Source organism: Chanodichthys erythropterus, chromosome 17, assembly GCF_024489055.1.
Source record: "Chanodichthys erythropterus isolate Z2021 chromosome 17, ASM2448905v1, whole genome shotgun sequence".
Lineage (NCBI taxonomy): Eukaryota > Metazoa > Chordata > Actinopteri > Cypriniformes > Xenocyprididae > Chanodichthys > Chanodichthys erythropterus.
The window spans coordinates 20,112,043-20,132,085 of record NC_090237.1 but is presented as its reverse complement, the minus strand read 5'-3'; the positions used below and the strand labels follow the sequence as shown (position 1 = coordinate 20,132,085).

Below are 20,043 nucleotides of genomic sequence, written 5' to 3'. Positions count from 1 at the left end.
TGATCTCCTCTAGGCTATTTTGTAAATAAAGGAGGTCTAAAATCTGTTCCTGGAGAGAGAAGAGGAAACTTCTGTTCTCTCCTCCCATCCGGCCTGCCAGGTTGAGAACTCTGTTCGTCACAATACCGGCTGAACATCTTGGTTCAAGAAGATGTGGTGTGATGAAGCAGGAGAAGGTTGAGCATGCTGAAGTGCTGAATTGCACCTCCTTCTGGTTCAGTGAATATTCCTGGCAGGATTTTGCAGCTAAATGAGAAATTGATTCAGATTAGCTTTACAGTAGGTAATTTGTGGATGTTCATATGGTAGATAGTCTTATATAAAGTAATAAAGGCAGAGAGATAGAAAGTCTAGGTAAAGCAAAGAAACATATAATGATGCAAAACTATCAAACAAAACTGATGAATGTTTAAACAAGCACTAAAATTGGGACATAAAATAGTTTTATCTATTTTCTTTAGATAAACTATTATCTATTTTCTTTCTTCTCCTATTGGTAATGTCTGTTCCGAGAAGCTCTTTTGATTATGATTTTTTTTTTTTTTTTACATTCCACAGAGTTTTCCCTGCAGGGCCTTGTTGTATCCACCTGTCCATGCCACGTATCATTCCTTATGCCATCTCGAAGCAGCCTCTGTGATGCGTCTGCATGTCCCTCACTCTGCGCACAGACTGGATCTGGGGGTGACTGGCACCCCATTCGTTCCAGTGTTTATAGGATCCAAATTCAAACAGGTACTGATATCCACGGTAGCCAGGGTACTGGTATCCAACCCACCTATAGTAGGAAACAAACATAGCAAAAGGTAATTCATGAGATGACTTCAAATGCCTAGATAATCTTCATCTTTTGTAATAGTACATTTAAGAGATGGTAAATCACTTACGTTCCACCATTTACTTGAATGCTGGCGACTCTGTCCTGAAAGCCGTAGCACCACAAACTTGGGATGTCCTCATCAGAAACCTCCATCTTACGACCATCAAAGTTCATGCACTCATACAGACAGATGTTATGATCCTGTGGGTCCTACATGGAGAAAGAAACAGTTTCTATGTTTCTTATATTATTAATTGGATATGGATAGTGATAAAATGGGAAATGAACTGTTATAATGTTCACCCACCATTCTGACGGGCCGCACAGACATGAGGCGATCACATCGGTAGCTGTTGGACCAAGTGTCCCAGCGAGGGTATTCGCCCCTCTCCAGCATGAACGTCTCACCAGTCATATCCTGTTGCTCAAAACCTACCCATCTGCAAGACAAAGGGTGCAAACATACTGTAAATGGTCTGTTTACATTGATTCGACTGCATGTACATTGATAAAGAAATATTTAAAAATCAGGTTTTATGGTTAACTATGCCAGTTTTAATTTCCTTTTAAGTTAACAGATAAGAAACATTTCACAAGTATTATGGAAATATATTTGTACATTTTTAAATAATTCTGAAAATATGAATTCAGGATGAAAGAAAGGTTTTGAAAGAAGTCTCTTAAGCTAACCAAGGCTGCATTTATTTGATCAAAAATACAGTAAAAATAGTAATATTGTGAAATATACCAATTAGGCATAACATTCTGACCACTGACAGGTGAAGTGAATAACACTGATTCATCACAGCACCTTTTATTGGTTGGGATATATTAGGCAGCAAGTGAACATTTTGCCCTCAATATTGATGTGTTAGAAGCAGGAAAAATGGGCAAGCGTAAGGATTTGAGTGAGTTTGACAAGAGCCAAATTGTGATGGCTAGACGACTGGGTCAGAGCATCTCTAAAACTGCAGCTCTTGTAGCGTGTTCCCGTCTGGTCAGTATCTATCAAAAATGGTCCAAGGAAGGAACAGCGGTGAACCGGCGACAGGGTCATGGCTGACCAAGGCTCATTGATGCACATGGGGAGTAAAGGCTGGCCCGTGTGGTCCGATCCAACAGACGAGCTACTGTAGCTCAAATTGCTCAAGAAGTTAATGCTGGTTCTGATAGAAAGGTGTCAGAATACACAGTGCATCGCAGTTTGTTGCGTATGTGGCTGCATAGCTGCAGACCAGTCAGGGTGCCCATGCTGACCCCTGTCCACTGCTGAAAGCACCAAAAGTGGGCACGTGAGCATCAGAACTGGACCACGAAGCAATGCAAGAAGGAGGCCTGGTCTGATGAAACACATTTTCTTTTACATCACTTAGATTGCCAGATGCGTGTGCGTTGCTTACTTAGGGAACACATAGCACCAGGATAAACTATGGGAAAAAGGCAATCTGGCGGAGGCAGTGTGATGTTTTGGGCAATGTTTTGCTGGGAAACCTTGGGTCCTGCCATCCATGTGGATGTTACTTTGACTCGTCTAACCTATCTAAACATTGTTGCAGACCATGAACACCCTTTCATGGAAACCGTATTCCCTGGTGGATGTGGCCTCTTTCTGCGGGATAATGTGCCCTGCCACAAAACAAAAATGGTTCAGGAATGGTTTGAGGAGCACAACTAGGGATGTCCCGATCACGTTTTTTTGCCCTCGAGTCCGAGTCCGAGTCATTTGATTTTGAGTATTTACCGATACCGAGTCCCGATCCGATACTTCTATAATACATGGAAAAGAATAAAGAAGAGCGAAAAAACAGATCCAGGAACAGTGCTTTTCAGGTTTTTCAGGTATCTAACAGTCGTTTTCACGTACAGAAAATGGATAAAGTAATCAAATATAAAATATCACTTCATATTAACAGGCAGCAAGAATAGTTTTTCTCCCTTTAAGACATGCACAATCCAGTACATACCTTTACTGTTCCACATGCGCTGTCTTTCTCGACTAATATACGTTCACTTAAGACATAACCGACTATGTTTGCTAGGATATTAGCTAGGACGGGCATTTTTAAATAATGTTTGTATGAATGTGGCCGCCGAAGCGCAAGACGTGAAAGAGAACTCAGTATTTGCGCGCTGACTGGAATAATGGTGCGTTCACACCGGACGCGAATGAAGCGGTAAGCGCGAGTGATTTACATGTTAAGTCAATGCAAAGACGCGAATTGACATCCTGCGGCGCGATTCGCGCGAATGAAGCGGCGCGAATGACGCGATTCGCGCGAATCGCGCAAGTTGAAAAATCTGAACTTTGGCGAATTTCCGCGCCGCGTTAACCAATCGGGAGCTTGCTCTAGTAGTGACGTGACGTAGCGAGCTGAGGCAGAAATTCGAAACAACAATGGAGGACAAAATCATCGTCGCTGTACATCTTCATACATTTATAGAAACAGAAATAAAAAGGACCGTGTTTGAAAGAAAGTGAGAGAGGAGGTCGGACAATCTGATAAGTTGTAAAAAACGGTCTTTACTCAATTTGAGCTATATATATACATATATATAAATACATATTGAGACTACAAGCCAACTAAAGACGACCAATTGAGCTTATTCGCTGTAATTTACAATTATTTCCCCACTGACAAGTTGTGTTTATTCAGAGGAAGTGTGCAGAAGCAGTGGGAGAGTCTGGGACACATAAAGGAGCGGGAGAGCCCCTCTCATGACGCAAATTCGCGTCTGTTGTGAAGGGATTTTCACGCGCGAATGAAGCGAGTAAACTCAAAATGTTCGCGCAAGTCGCGTCTGGTGTGAACACAGCATAAGCGTGTGCGCGCTTCGGATGAGTGCACACAAATCTTCTCACAGCGCGTGCGAGTTCACTTTCGCGTCTTGTTCTTGAAGGTTTAAATCAGCAAGGCTTAAATGAGTTAGTTTAAACACAGATAGCAACGTGTGCTGTTCAGGTCTCACCTGTATCAACACCCGGGTGATGACGGCGTAAATGACTGGACATGAGAGCAGACGGCACTCGCAGTCAACAGTTTACAAAGAGTGACTGTTTTGTCCACGCTTTTTGATTATCGTTGTTGTAACGTTTTGTGCATCCATCGACTGAAACATACATCATTTGAACTCTGTCTGTCTGTTTTCCATGTTGCTATTTTAAACAAACCATACGGTACGGTTCGATTTTTTTACCGAGAACCGTTGCACCCCTAATACATATATCCGAGTCCTGATCGGGAGGTAACGTCCGATTCCGATCGAGTCTGAAACCACGTGATCGGGCCCGATTTCCGATCACATGATCGGATCTGGACATCCCTAAGCTAGTGATGGCCGATTTCGAAACACATGCTTCATGAAGCTCCGAAGCTTCATGAATCATTTGTTTCAAATCAGTGATTCGGAGCGTGTATCAAATTGCCAAAGTCACGTGATTTTAGTAAACGAGGCTTCATTACGTCCTCACTGTTTCGAAACATTTCAAAACAGTTCAAAATTTCAGTGGTTCACCGGTAGAGGGCGATGATAAAGTTAACATATGAATCATGCAGATTCACTGAGAAGCATTGAACAAGTGTCTATGGGTTTTACCTGATCTCTGATCAGTTTTATAAATTTGTAGATGTTTTAATTAGACATTAGAATAATTAAAATGAATAATGGTAGTTATTAATCCCTTATTGGCCTGTTTAGCTTGAGCCATGGAACAGATAAACAAGCCTTGAAAATTGATAAAAGAACAGATATACAGTCACTCTATATGTAGCCTAATCTTATTAGAGAATTAGTTAATTGCATTTAATAGATTTTACTTTCAATAAAACATTTGCAATATATTTGTAAAAGGTGTTTTTACTGCATGTTTAGTTTGAGTTTTTTTGCATTTACACTCTTTTGACCACTAGGGGTCACCATGGAGTCAAGTGTCAGATTGTTTCGAAGCCTCGAATCATCACGGCACATTTGATTCAACTGCTTCAGTGTTTCACGAAGCCTCGCTCTGCCCATCACTACCCTAAGCACAACACAAGTTCGGGGTGTTGACTTGGCCTCCAAATTCCCCAGATCTCAATCCAATCGAGCATCTGTGGGATGTGCTGAACAAACAAGTCCAATCCATGGAGGCCCCACCTCGCAACTAACAGGACTTAAAGGATCTGCTGCTAACATCTTGGTGCCAGATACCACAGCACTCCTTCAGGGGTCTAGTGGAGTCCATACCTCGACGGGTCAGGGCTGTTTTGGCAGCAAAAGGGGGACCAACACGATGTTATAATGTTATCCCTGATCGGTGTATTATTACCAGTGTTGGGCAATAACGCGTTACTAGTAACGCAGTTACTTTTGACAGTAACTAATACTGTAACGCATTACTTTTAAAAAATAAATTAACTCCGTTACCGTTACCATATGGTGCGTTGTATACGTTACTTTTTTAAATTAATTAATTTTGGCTGAAGTGTAACCTACAGCCTAACCTGTTTACAGCAGCGACGCATTGTAGGATTGGTGGATGCCAACCACTGTAAACATGAAGACGCACTGTGGGCGTGTTTCCGTTTATTGAAGTATGTGCGGCAGTTGAGCATAAAGACAAAAACCTTTTAGTAAAATGTAAGCTGTGTCTTTCTGGTTCGAAGGTCCTATATACTGCGATAAACATGTGACATGCTGGATCTAAAATATGTGAAATAAGTTTTTCTGGTAGACTAGTAGTAGTTCATTTAAGCCATTAGTTGACTAATCACATTTATATTAATTTAATTTCTTAAATACTGGAGAGAATAAACTAATAATGAGTGTTTATGTAATATAGGCTATGCACTCAAGTGCACGCATAAAGCTTGCCATAAAGAAGCGGCAAAAGTAATGATTATGAATTATGACATTTTAATTGTTTATCAATAAAGTAATGTTTTCTGAATCAGTGTCGGCTGCAAAGATGAAGTTGACATTGCTGACTCTCATCATCTCCGCATACACTGGACGCGCCTAGAGAGAAAATGCACATTTCATTCGGAGTACATAATCAGAGTAGACTCTTTTCGTTTTTAATTATTTCGTTTTAAAGTATTAAGATATTTCAAGCTTTCTATAGATATATTTCTCATGTATGCGAGGCAAGCAGCCTATACGCTGAGTTTCGGTTCATTTAACCTATAAGTCGCGCTCCAGTTCACGCGCCAGTGATCGCGCCCGCGCTTCCATGATTATATTGCCTGCTATATTTGCTTCTTATTTATTAAATCCAGGCAATTGGTTGATGAAACATTGATTAAAATTAAGATACAATTTTTACAAAACGAAATTCACTTTAAAGAGAGGCTTTCTATAAAACAAAACTTAATGAAGTGGTCAAAATCATGTCTGACCCACTCCATGACTCCCGATATATTGCGCATCTTATGATGCATCTTACTCATGGTGTTCACTTTTCATTATCAAGTAAATTAATTTAAAACATAACATAGGACTATTTAAGCATATATATGAAACTACATTTTCTTTAATGACAGTACAGAGAAATTTCATAAGCAAGAGCGGATCATGAGTCATGAGTCGGATCAAGAGTTATTTATTCTTAGACTTATATTAATAATGGGGGCATTCAAGTTATTTGACATATTTTAATTTTTTTTTAAAGTAACGCAAAAGTTACTTTCCCTGGTAATTAGTTACTTTTATAATGATGTAACTCAGTTACTAACTCCGTTACTATTTGTGAGAAGTAACTAGTAACTATAACTAATTACTTTTTTAAAGTAATGTGCCAAACAGTTTAAAATACATTTTTTCAGCCTCCATTGTCACATGATCCTCAGAAATCATTCTAATATGGTGATATAGAAACATTTCTTCTTATTATTAATGTTGAAAACAGTTGTCCTGCTTAATATGTTTGTGGAAACTGTGATACATGTCTTTCATGAAGTCACTGGTAATTTGTCCTCGCTCAATTAAAGTATTAGTTTCTATAAAAAAAATCATATATTATGCATTTGTTTTGTGAGATGAGTACTTACGGCCCACACTCCACTCTGATGGAGCCCACACGGTTTAGCCCTTTGTCACAAACGTTACGGCACTCTCCACTCAGCTCCATCATGCGCCCTTGGAAATTCTCGTACTCAAACAGATATATCTGACCAGAGAGATCACACAGTAAAGGCAAATATAGTTCAATGAGTACTTCTTCTACAAAATATGTGTAATGGGACAGGTTTGACATACTCTTTGGGAGCTCCTTCCTGTGGCATAGCGACTCCCCATACTTCCTTGTACAGCAGTGTGTGACATGGCTGAAGCTGCAAACGATGGAACAGAGAGAAGTTGAGCTTAAATGAAAAATTAATTCTGGAATCTTACAGTCATTTCCTCCTTGCTATTTATCAGAACACATGTGAACCATTTTGAAAATCAGTCATGACATTTTTTAATGGTCTTTGATATAAAGCAATAAGCTTGGGAAAATCTTCTTCTTTACTCAAATCAGACAAAAGCAACTAAATCTGTGTATTTATCTTTACATTCCCTGAATTACAACAAGCATATTTAAAAGGCAGCCACTCTGAAATCACTAAATGGGATTCCTCTTGAATTTGATCAAAAATACTCTAAAAAACATAATACTTTGAACTGTTATTACAATTTCAAATGGCTGTTTTCTTTTTAATACATTTTAAAATCGTATTTATTTCTGTGATAGCACTTTTCAGCAGCCGTCTTCAGTGTCACATGATCCTTCAAAAATCATTCAATCTAATAATTTTCTACACTCAAAACAGTCAAGAACATCTAAATCTTTATATATATACATTCCCCAATCATAACAAGCTTATTTAAAGGGTGGCCATTCTGAAATGATTGAAATGACCAATCAGATCTCACCAAAACTTTTGCAGTCAGAGGAATGGAATGTAAAAAGAGTGCTGGCGGAGGAAAAGATGCTAAGGCCAAATGTACAAGGGCTTCAGGCTTCGAATGGGTTGTATATACATATATATATATGCCAGCAGTACTTCTGGAGCAGAATGAGACCAGGCTATTGGATAAAAGTGATGGCCATTTGGAGGGGTTTGGAGTGGAGGCTTATCTATGTGACCCTGCTGACTCTGCTCATTGCTTTGTTCCAGGCTACGGCTGGATGTCTGACGTCTACCTCCATCAGCAAAAAGCGTGGCACTCCACGGCCCCTATCTCTTCAACGCTCTCTCTCACACACTCATTCACTCTCTACAGCATGGCTAGCAATGTGCTGACCTCAGTATACTGGCAACAGACCTCTCCATTGAGGGAACGAGGACTTGTTGCCGTTGTGTGAAGCTTCAGCAGTTTTCTGGGTGGTTACAGTTATATTTTATGTTGTCAAGGATTTTGGAGCTTAAGTTTGAAGTAAAAGTTCCTACAAGTGTGCATTTCAGTACTCTAAATTTCCTGATTTAGTATTACACAAAACATAAATAGTGATGCATTTAATTATTCACACAATCGCATACCTATGACTATCAACAAATCAAAAATACATTGAACCACATTGAAACTTACCCCAAAACCTGCAAAATTATGAATCAATCTTCTTATTTACTTGAATGCCATAATTCACACACTTAATTTTACTTAGTCATGCACCTCTTAGAGCGACACCGGGCCCCAGCCATGCAGCCTGCTTTGCATAAAGTCAAAGGAGTGGGCAGGACATGGATGTTGAATGGATGTGCTTGTAAGGGCCTGTTGCGTGTGTATGCATATGTGAGGCAGAGCGTCTGTATGTGGGCGAGTATGTAAAGGCAGGTGGAAGTGGGTTGTTGAAACATTCTGTAGCTGCCACCGCGCTGACAGGAGAGCAGAAGGGTCTAAAAATGGACTTTTAATGATAGATAATTTTTCGTTTTTAATATTTAAGGATACCTAAAAGCTTGTACCAAGCATTTTTTGCTTGAAAAAAAAATTTTGTGTTGTTTTTGCTGGAACGATCTCAAGTCGAAACAGCTTGCTTGTGTTTCTGCAAGCATGTGTGCTTTGCCGTACACTCCGGTCATATGTAAAAGCATGCATGGAATCACAGTGCCTGGCATCCACTCCGTTGGCAGATGCCAGTAGGCACGATGCCTCCCTGGCTACGGCAGATGGCATTGTGAGCTGGGTAAAGCCAAAGGCTCAGTCCAAAACAATGAGGCCTGAGGCAAAGTGCTGACTCCTGCCTGCCCTGTGGCCAATCTTCCCTTTCTGTCATGATACATATAAATAGAGCCCTTAGTTGGAGGTCTGGAGACCGTTGTGTGGAACTCCTGAGTGCTTGCAGCTATTTGTTGGGTAGGTCAGGTAAGCCCTTCATGTTAGTTCTTTCAGCCGCTGCGGTCATCTTTTAGTGTGCTTTGCTGATCTGCAGTACTCTATGGGAGGGGCGCACATATACACAATTGAAACCCAAAACAAAACATAGCAAGCCTATATGTGGGAGTCTTTAACAAAATATGCATCAGCATTTTTTTTTTTTCGTCAATATGAGCATTTTAGAAAATGTAAATTTCTGTAAGCTGTGGTTTTATTCTGTTATGTTTGGATGATATCTTCTAAATCAGTAAAGAGAATCGGTATGATGTATCATGTTAGGTCGAACTTGTTGGAACAAAGTCATTTGGCTTCTATATCTTGTTCTTTATCCCTAGGCTAATTTGTAGAGTTGCCATAAATTATATAGAACCCATGCATTTTTTTGTTGTTGTTGTTGTGCATATCGGTGTTGTTCAGGTCTATCAGCATTGAAATATCTTCAAGGATGGCTCTGACTAATCCCATGCCAATGGGGCCATGGAAGGCAAGTAAACACTTGATGCTTAAGAAATAATCCTGGTCCCAATAGATCAATGGTGATGATATAGAATGATATGAATCACATCTCTTTTGTCTCTGTCAAAATGTGTAGCTCACAGTCTATGACCAAGAGAACTTCCAAGGCAAGCGCATGGAGTTCACCTCAGCCTGTCAAAACATAATGGAATGTGGCATGGACACTGTCCGCTCTCTGAAAGTGGAGTGTGGAGCGTAAGTCATGTATTCACAAACACATACATCTAAATGAGACCATACGTCAGTTGTTGTATCATGCTAATTAGAAGTACTTTGGCTTAACCCCTATATAAAAAAGTATTTGCATTTTAAAAACTATATATTTTAAAGAATATTAATAATAATGTGTATGTAAATTATATGTAATTGTATAAAATAGAATATTATTTGTGTATAATAATCAAATTTATAATTTTTACTCTACCATTCAAACTTTTGGGGTCGATAAGATCTCATATGCTCACCATGGCTGCATTATTTGATCAAACGTACAGTAAAAACTGTAATATTGTGAAATATTACTACACACACACTTTCATTATGGTCCTTCAGAAATCATTATCATTATCAATGCTGAAAACAGTTGTGCTGCTTAATATTTTTGTGTCTGTTTGAACAGCTGGGTGGGCTTCGAACACTCCAGCTTCTGTGGGCAGCAGTTCATCTTGGAAAGAGGCGACTACCCTCGCTGGGAGTCTTGGAGCGGCAGCAATGCCTACCACATCGAGAGGCTAATATCCTTCCGGCCAATCTGCTCTGCTGTGAGTTTGAAACCGTATCAACTAATCAATGGCGAAATGGTTTAAACATGTCTCCAAATTAAATACAATCTCTTCCACTGTTATGATCTACGCAGAACCACAAGGAGTCAAAGATTACTGTCTTTGAGCGAGAGAACTTTATCGGACACCAGTGGGAGATAAGTGACGACTACCCCTCTCTCCAGGCCATGGGCTGGCCCTCCAATGAGATCGGATCAATGCAGGTGCAAAGTGGGGCGTGAGTACCATACTTGTCTCTCTCTCTATACGGCATCAGCATCTGGTGCTGTAACCAATGTTCCCTCCAAGATGCACACGTCCATCCACTTCTGATGTTGCATCTGCGCAGAAGAAACAAAATGCCACACAGAAAGCTTTTTAAAAATATTTCAAAGAATGCACTGCAAAAAATGCTGTTCTTACTTAGAGTTTTTGTCTTGTTTCTAGTCAAAATATCTTAAAGTTCTTAAATTAAGAAGCATTTTCTTGACAAGTAAAAATTATTTTCTTGTTTTCAGGAAAAATAAGTCAAAATTAGGTGAGTTTTTCCTTAAAACAAGCAAAATAATCTGCCAATCGGGTAAGCAAAATAATCTTATTTCAAACCAAAAATAAGATATATAAACTTGTTTTCAGTTTGGATTAAGATTATTTTGCTTACCCCATTGGCAGATTATTTTGCTTGTTTTAAGGAAAAACTCACTTAATTTTGATTGATTTTTCCTAAAAACAAGGAAATAATTTTTACTTGTCAAAAAAATTCTTCTTGATCTAAGAATTTTTAGATATTTGGACTTGAAACAAGACAAACATTCTAAGTAAGAACAGCATTTTTTTGCAGTGTGGCACAGTTAACACAAAACTGTAAAAAAAAAAAAAAAAAGTTTTCTCAGATAACCTTAAAATGTGCTTCATATTTTCTAAATTAACGGCTTGTTTTCAAAAATATGATTTATTTTTCAAGGTAACATCAGAAGTCAAATAAATACAAATAGCACTTTAAAGCCACCATGAAATCAAAAATTGACAATTCTTATATTTTATGGAATATTGCAGTATTTATTATAAATGATTTATCCATGCAAAAGTCATTATTATTATTTTATTTAAATTCATGTGCCCTCGTAATCTTAAATCAAAATAACTTCCCCTCCCACTTGCATCGACATCTCCTCTCTTCTCTGATGATGTGTTTACTGACATGAGGGCGGGACAACCTGTCACTCACATGAGATCGACCAATAGCAAACCACAACCATCCAAAGATCCAAACAGTTCCCCATGGACAAATTCACGTCTCGCCCTACATTTTTTGTTGTTCAAGAAACTGCTTCACTAGGAGATACGTCACAATAAGGAGGAAAAGTCTATCAAAATTTCTGTGTCATGCATGATGTAAGCACTTTTTTTGTATACACTGTACAGATCTGCCATGTTTTTGCTCAGGTGGCCGGATTGTCCATCCTGTAGAAAGAGGTTTTGCCCAGCAAGAAAAAACAAATTAGAGGGCACATTGGCTGTAACCTTGCAATATTTGAGATACTTAGAATATTAAATGAGGCATTTGTCATGTGTTTTCTCACTGCATGTAGCTGGGTTTGTTACCAGTACCCCGGCTACCGTGGTTACCAGTACATCATGGAGTGTGACCACCATGGCGGCGAGTACAAACACTACAGGGAGTGGGGCTCCCACGCTCAGACCTTCCAGGTGCAGTCCCTCCGCCGGGTTCAGCAGTGAGGGCAGCTCGCTCAGCTCCCTTCCTCCCTCTCCCACCTCCCCCTCCCCCTTCACCTCCTCATCCTCCTCCTCCTCCTCCTCTTCCTCCACCTCTTCCTCACCTCCACCCCTTCATTCCGATACCGGCAAGCCCAGCACAGGCTGAACGTCTGGTGCATTCGGCAAATGTTTACAGCGCTTTCTTCTTTCTGCATGCTATCGATTTGAAAGAAAAGAGTCCGAGGAAGAACTCAAGCAGACTGATTCTGTGAGCGGCACAGTGGTGTGATTTAAGCTTTGCTTCTCATCACTGTCATGATGCAGTCTGTGCAAAAGAGATCAATAAAGGGTACACACATAAAAAACAACCATTGTGAGAGTTTGTTTGATGCATGTAGTGTAGTTTGAAACTAACTTTGTAAAATGGCTCAAATTGTAACTATCATTAGCACCAAAATATTCTATAACTATTGTTAAAAAAGAGTTGATTTCCAATGGCTTGTGAGTACAGGGATAAAATAGGCTGCAAAGCTGAAAATGAAAAAAATAAAAGTTTATTGTTGTTTTCACCTATGCTTGGGTACTATGTCGATTTTCCTTGCCTGTCATAGCAAAATACATGCTAAAATAACCTATTTATGATAAATATTGACAAATCTATCCACTTTAAGAAAGGAATGAATTTAAACTGCATGTTGGATTCAAATGATTTTCAGATCCATCTACTGAATCATCACAATCAGAAAAAAATCTTACATTACTTTTTTGACAAAACAGCTAAATTTTGAATATGACACGTATTAAATACAGCAGCAAGTTGCTACAAATTAGTTAAAATTAGGAACATTTTCTAAAAATTTGAAATGGTTTCTTTACAATTTGTGTGGTTGAGACAAACAATATATTTATATGTTTTTATCAACAAATAAACAAACAAAAATACAAAACACAGAGCCTGTGTTGAGACCATAGACTGTAAAAAAATAGGTTGAAACCAAGTTGAGCAGGTTATGACATTCACATTTTTACAAAATGTTTTGTTGGTGTTGGCTTTTTTATATATATATATATATATATATATATATATATATATATATATATATATATATATATATATATATATATATATATATATATATATATATATATATACAATCAAACCAAAAATTATTCAGAGATTTTTGATATATTTTTACTAGTGGGTGCAGGACACTAGTTCGTTTATATAAGTGAGGATAGCAAAATAAAGTGAACTGTGACATATAATACCCATAAATTCTTCATACAGTGGACTACCAGTAAAATTGATAAAAATTTTGGACCAAAAATTATTCAGACATTTGACCTGACAGATGTTTATCTGACAGATAAGATTAATTTTTTCTGACACATTTTAACTCTGAGATCTTGTCATATTTACCATTTTTAAACTATAGTGAATAAACTGTATTAATGAATAAAATTCGTTGAATTAATATTGAATGAAATGTTCAAGGTGTCTGAATAATTTTTAGTTTGACTGTATGTGTGTGTATGTGTGTGCATATATATATATATATATATATATATATATATATATATATATATATATATATATATATATATATATACCTTATAAAATGTATATTTTTAATTAAATATATTGTTTTAAAATTAATATTTGTAAATTTTAATTTTTAAAGACACCAATACGTCTTTTTTTTTTACCTAAAGTGTATATATTTGCTTATGGCCTACTATATAAAAAATATTTTTTATAATAAGGTTTTGTGTAGTTATAGTCTGAGAGTGTTTTAGGGGTAGTGTGTGATAATATAATGACATAATATTGATAAGGAATAAATAAAATTAAATATTTCAGTTTTTAAATATTTCAGTCATTTCACAGTGGAAATGGTACTTTTTAAATACAAATGGCAGGTAAAGTTATGGGACATTTTTGTGGTACTAAAACGGGCTTATTTTTTAAAGTATAATTTCGTATGCTTTTTTTGTTCTTGGGAAAGTGCGACTTTTCTTCTTGAGGTTCATCCCTGACGAAGAGAAATTGCGCCATCCAGCGCTTGTCAGAAGTTTAAGCCGGAAGCTGTCGTTGGCCGTCACAAAAACCTAAAAACACGATAACAGTCGGGAGAAAGCAACGGAGCGAGACACGTCCTCTCCTGAAGTTTGTAACATCCCTTAACTGACGCAAGACATAATGTCAGTCCTGTTGTCAGTGCTGGCCGGTGTGCTGGCTGTATATATACTGCTTTATTACACCGTGTTTAAAGGAGCCAGATTTAAGAGCAGTATCACGTTAAAGGGAAAAACAGCAATTGTTACAGGTTGGTAACGCCTTAATACGATACATGGTATATTTGCATATTTATATCTACTGTAGTTACATCACGTTGTCTCAAGTTTGAGTAATCAATAATGTGTATGCAGGGAGTAACACAGGCATTGGCAAACCCACAGCCTTGGATCTGGCCAAGAGAGGGGCCCGAGTGATCCTCGCCTGCCGAAACAAACAGAGAGCTGAAGCTGCAGTTTATGACATAAGAAAGGTGAACCCATCCATTAACCTCAATTCCTCCCAGTTCTTAATACACTGAGATGAGTCTAAAAGAAATAACTTGCTGTATATCCTCCAGGAAAGTGGGAACTCAGAGGTACTGTACATGCATCTGGACCTGGCCAGTTTGCAGTCCGTGCGAGATTTTGCAGAGACTTTTCTGAAGAGTGAACCGAGACTCGACCTGCTCATTAACAACGCAGGTAACTTGAGAGGGAATCTGGTGCATGAAAGCATTTCAAGAACATGATGTTAGTATGTGAGGTTTTCTCTCTAGGTCTTATCGCATCAGGCAGAACTGAAGATGGGTTTGGCATGGCGTTCGGCGTCAACCATCTGGGCCACTTTTTGCTGACGCTGTTGCTGTTGGATCGTCTAAAGCAGGCAGAGCACAGCCGCGTCGTCAACGTGTCTGCCCTGCTGCATCGGCTGGGTTCTGTCGACTTCAACCTCCTCAACACGCACAAGGATCTGGTCACAGGTCAGTCGTCCTGGGACACGCTCAGAGCCTACTGCCACAGCAAACTCTGCAATGTGCTCTTTACCCGTGAGCTCGCAAACCGCTTGGAAGGGACCAGTGTCACCTGCTATTGCCTGCATCCCGGTTAGTGGTCCTTCATTTTTTTTTGTGTGCTATTAAGTATTATCGTTCCCCCACATTTATTCATTGTCTCGTCCTTATAGGTGTCATAGCCACTGAGATTGGTCGGAATATGAACATGCTGCAGAAGCTGCTTTACCCAGTCATGTCCAAGCTGTTTTTCCTGGACCCAGAGGCAGGTGCGCAGACCACGCTGTACTGTGCTTTGCAGGAGGGACTTGAGCCTCTGAGTGGACGGTACTTCTCTTCCTGCGCTCTGCAGAACGTTAGCGCTGATGGACGGGATGATGCCCTGGCCAGGAAGCTTTGGGAAGTGAGCGAGAGGCTGTGTGGCCTATCCTAAGTGAGCTCACGCAGGTTTGTGGAACAATAGCTAACTCCACACACAAAAGCCCAATAACAGTCACAGGTGTACACAGGTGGCTCGTCTTTGCATTCAGTATATATTGTTTGAAAATATGTTGTTGCAGTGTGTTTAAATTAGGGGTTCACTGATATTTAAAGGATTAGTTCACTTTAAAATGAAAATTACCCCATGATTTACTCACCCTTAAGCCATCCTAGGTGTATATGACTTTCTTCTTTGAGACAAATACATTCAGATGTTATATTAATAATCACCCTGATGATCCAAAGCTTTATAATGGCAGTGCACGGAAACCACCTGTTTGAAGCTCAAAAAAAGTGCATCCATCCATCATAAACATATTCCACACAGCTCCGGGGGGTTAAAAAAAGGCCTTTTGAAGCGATGAAGTTAGTTATTTTACTTTATAACGTGTTATTTATGGATATTTGTCTTCCACAAACGCATAGCTTTGCTTCAGAAGGCCTTTATTTACCCCACTTGTGCATCCATGATGGATGGATGCACAAGTGATTTCCGTGCACTGCCATTATAAAGCTTTGGAGCATCAGGATGATTGTAATCGTCTGAAAGAAGAAAGTCAACATTTTAAAGTGGGTCTAATCCTTTAATTTCTGCTTGATATAATAAGCTGATAGTAATTTTTTTGTTACGGCTCTATTTATTGACGATATTAAAATTTTGTTTCAGTCAAATAAAAATAAAACACTAAAACCTAAACTGAATTTAAGCATCACAACATTATAATGTACAGTATGAAAAATGGATTTTCTTTTTTGAGATTTGTAAAGATTATATCTAACATTTTATTATTACTCTTTTTCTTGTCATTAGTATTAAATTATGAGTATTTTTTAAGATTTGCAAAAGTAATATAAATATAGGAGAAATGAGCATCAAAATGAATTGTAATTAAATTATGACTTAAAAAAATTGATGAAAAAGTTGGCCAATAACTAATGTTGTACCAATGTGTTGTGCATCCCTACTTTAAATGAAGCAACAATATATACATAGCTTGGGGAACAGTAACCAAAGTAACCTTCAATGTCCCTATGATTTGTAATGCTTATTATTTTTGTTGAAAATATGTAGAGGTGAAGTGAGGTTGTGATTTGTATTCACACACTGGACTTTCATTGTGCTGTTCTTATAAACATGCGTGAATGTGTTATTGCTTTTTTTATTATCAGTTCTTTAGACCTGAATGGGAACATTTACATCCATTTATATTTTTTAAACTCATGACCATTTTAAAATACCTCATGTGTTTCAAAATCAAAATCATATGAAGAAAAAAAAAAAATATTTTCAAGAACAATTTCTTTCATGCATTTAATGCCTCTTTCCTTAGTCTGATAGGATGTTGTACCCTTTTGGTTCACTGGGGGGCAGTAGCGTGACACATTTGGCAGCCTTCGACTCAGGGCGACACACAACCTTAAGAGTCTGCAGAGACCTCTGTCAAGATGACAATCATTAGAATAAAGTAGGTTAGATTACACTGAGAATTGCAGAAGTAATTTCATGTAATATTAGAGTTTGCTTTTCCACTGAATCCCCCCCCACCACCACCAAAAAAAAGAACTTGTTATAGACCATTACTCATATCCATGCATCTTCAACAGAACCCCTGTTGCTAATAGGTCCTTTACCTTACAATGGGATAGTCACGTTTTGACTTTTTAGACCTCATCTTCGCATCCTGATATTTTTACTCTTTATTCTCTGACTTACTGTATACTCTCCATGTGGATGAATCTGGTCAGTTTTACCCAGTTTCTTCTGTGCTTTTATTGTTTTCTAGCCTGAAAGTATCAGAGTATCCATTGACTGTCACTCATGCCATAATTATAAAATCTATTCTGTGCTCATGTCACCGATCTCAGCCACATCTCCTCTGTGTGTTTGTTCTCATGCACGGTAAGTCTGTAACTACACCGTCCCCTTTCGATTCGTTTTGTAGAAGCAAAACACATTGATGAGTGACGGCAGGTGTTTACTTTGGACGCACTCCCAAGCTCTTTGGCACAGTACTTAACGACTGGATTAGTGCATCAATTAGCAATCACTGCATGGGAGGAGCCTGATTGATCGAGACTGCTGCTGCTGCTAAGGCTGGGCGTGGGGCATGCTGGGGCATGTGAGTGTGGGAAGCAGCTGTGTGTGTGTGTGTGTGTGTGTGTGTGACTGTAGTGTCCAGCTGCTTGAGAATTAGTTCAAAGGATTAATTTCACTGCATGATGGCAGGATAAAACCATACGGCCCTTGTTGACCTTGTAAGGATATTACATGCAAATCTGGAACTGGCACATGATTGTGATATTAATATGATTGTGATATTAATTTTATTTAAAATAAATAAATAAATAAATAAATGTGTGTGTGTGTGTGTGTATATATATATATATATATATATATATTTATATATTTATTTTTTATTTTTTTTAAATCTTGCAGTACAATATTAAGACAAAAAAAATAAATATGAATTACACTGAGACCACTTATTATATTATGGTAACTGTCTCATAATATTTGTTGCCTTGTTTATATTATAACAATACAAGATAAAAAAAAATAGCATTAATTATGAAAACTATTATTAAAATATATTTTATTGTCTCATCATAATACAATCCAATATATGATTGAATATATAATTTAGAGCTATTATATTAAATTATTATTATAGTATATTAAAATGTCACAATATAATATTATGAGACAACTATTTAAATATATTATGAGACATTATAATACACTATTATAATATAATAGAGTTGTCTAAAAAATCTGTGGTAGGGCACTATACTTGGTGCAAAATGATACACTGCAGCTTTAATTTTATTTTGTATGTTAGCACTTAACCCTCATGAAATCAAAGGAGTTTTGTGGCTTTTAGTCCATGTCTATTAGTATAAATGCCAATGTAGCTACTCCAAATGTTGGCAAAATTCATTTTTAGGAGATATGTGCATCTTAAAATGATATATATATATATTTTTAAGAATACAGATCAAAAACTGTGATGACTAACTACACAGATTCTTGTCCAATCAGATGTTCTCTAGTATGAGAATGTCTCTTCCCTATAATTACCTGCAATTGATGGCAAGTAGCCCTTTGCATCTAAGATGACCGTGAAGTAAAGCCTATTGGGAGTGTTGGGGAAAGTTACTTTTAAAAGTAACCCATTACAATATTGCGTTACTTCCTAAAAACGAATTGCATTACTTAGGGGGCTTTCACACTGGCAGTTTAGTTCGAAACAGGGTTCACACAAATAAATCGCTAATGTGAAAGCTGTCTTGCGAACCCGGATGTGCACCGGGGTACCGAGCCCGGTGCAGAGGTGGTCTGAGTTCGGTTGCACTCGAACTGTGCCGCGGTTCGCGTGAATATGAAAGCAACACAGACTCGGGTGCGCACTTGTTCAGGAAGTAAAGTAACCCGATTATAATATATTTACTAAAATAAAACGCATGTAAGAGATGACAGTGTTGATGATTTACCTAGGATTTGAGCAGGAGTGAACCTGTAGCGCTTTTCGAGTGCAATCAGAGTGGCAAATGAATGATAATCAGCTGTCTCCTGAAAATAGTCTGTTTGCAAGCAGCGGAAACCCGTCTACATGCGGCGCACATACAGTAAACACAAGTGTCGTTTACTCTGCTGCACACAATAGCACCAAAATAATAAACACAATTTATTGACCTGTGTTCTGTTTTCTATCATGCGCCGTGCACTTCTGTGATGACGTAAGATGAACACAAACGCACCAGGGTTCGATAGAATCAATTTGATTGTGAAACCAGATCAACGCTGCAGGGGCACCGGGAACAATCGAGCCCAGGCTCGGACCGCGGCAAACAAACCCAGTGTGAAAGCTCCTAAGTTAGTTGTTATGGAAAGTAATGCATTATATTATTTTTGCGTTACTTTTTCCTCACCTCGGCTGGGCTTGCTTGTTTATTTTTTAATAACAACAAAAAAGTTCTATTTTTTAGCAAATGTAAAGGCCCTTTCACACCGAATGTGAAATGAATAAGTTTCAGGCTGATCACACATGGGAGCTTTTTTTTTTTTTCTTCTTATATGGGTGAATTGGATCATCGAAGATCAGCAGCATTAATAACGTGAATATTTGAATATAATTTCATATATTTTTTATATATAGTGAATGAAGAAGTATTTTGTTTAATAGTTTTTGTGCAGTATTCTGAGATTGCATTTCACTGACGAATACTGAATTTCGTTTTGTGCAAGTGAGATGAGTAATTGGTTACATTTAGTCTAGAACAACAACAACCATCAAGTTTACACAGTACACACCGTTCTGCACTTTTGTGTTATCAACTCACT

At 38.1% G+C, this 20,043-nt stretch overlaps 3 protein-coding genes across 3 annotated transcripts; 2 read left to right on the top strand and 1 right to left on the bottom strand.

Annotated features, from left to right (window-relative positions):
* Window positions 1-612: 612 nt before the first annotated feature.
* crybb1l3 (crystallin, beta B1, like 3) lies at window positions 613-7,120 on the bottom strand. The gene is made up of 5 exons (XM_067366340.1): window positions 7,055-7,120; window positions 6,847-6,965; window positions 1,128-1,260; window positions 888-1,030; window positions 613-778 (listed from the first exon to the last, which is right to left on the bottom strand). The coding sequence occupies exons 1-5, from the start codon at window positions 7,118-7,120 to the stop codon at window positions 613-615; spliced, it is 627 nt and encodes a 208-aa protein (XP_067222441.1).
* A 2,482-nt stretch (window positions 7,121-9,602) lies between these two features.
* cryba1a (crystallin, beta A1a) lies at window positions 9,603-12,228 on the top strand. Its single transcript, XM_067364365.1, has 5 exons — window positions 9,603-9,641; window positions 9,750-9,868; window positions 10,293-10,434; window positions 10,530-10,672; window positions 12,027-12,228. Exons 1-5 carry the CDS (start codon window positions 9,603-9,605, stop codon window positions 12,172-12,174), a joined length of 591 nt encoding a protein of 196 aa, XP_067220466.1. The 3' UTR covers window positions 12,175-12,228.
* A 2,022-nt stretch (window positions 12,229-14,250) lies between these two features.
* Window positions 14,251-17,983, top strand: dhrs13a.3 (dehydrogenase/reductase (SDR family) member 13a, duplicate 3). The gene is made up of 5 exons (XM_067366339.1): window positions 14,251-14,480; window positions 14,584-14,702; window positions 14,790-14,913; window positions 14,988-15,314; window positions 15,395-17,983. Exons 1-5 carry the CDS (start codon window positions 14,354-14,356, stop codon window positions 15,652-15,654), a joined length of 957 nt encoding a protein of 318 aa, XP_067222440.1. The 5' UTR covers window positions 14,251-14,353; the 3' UTR covers window positions 15,655-17,983.
* Window positions 17,984-20,043: the final 2,060 nt, after the last annotated feature.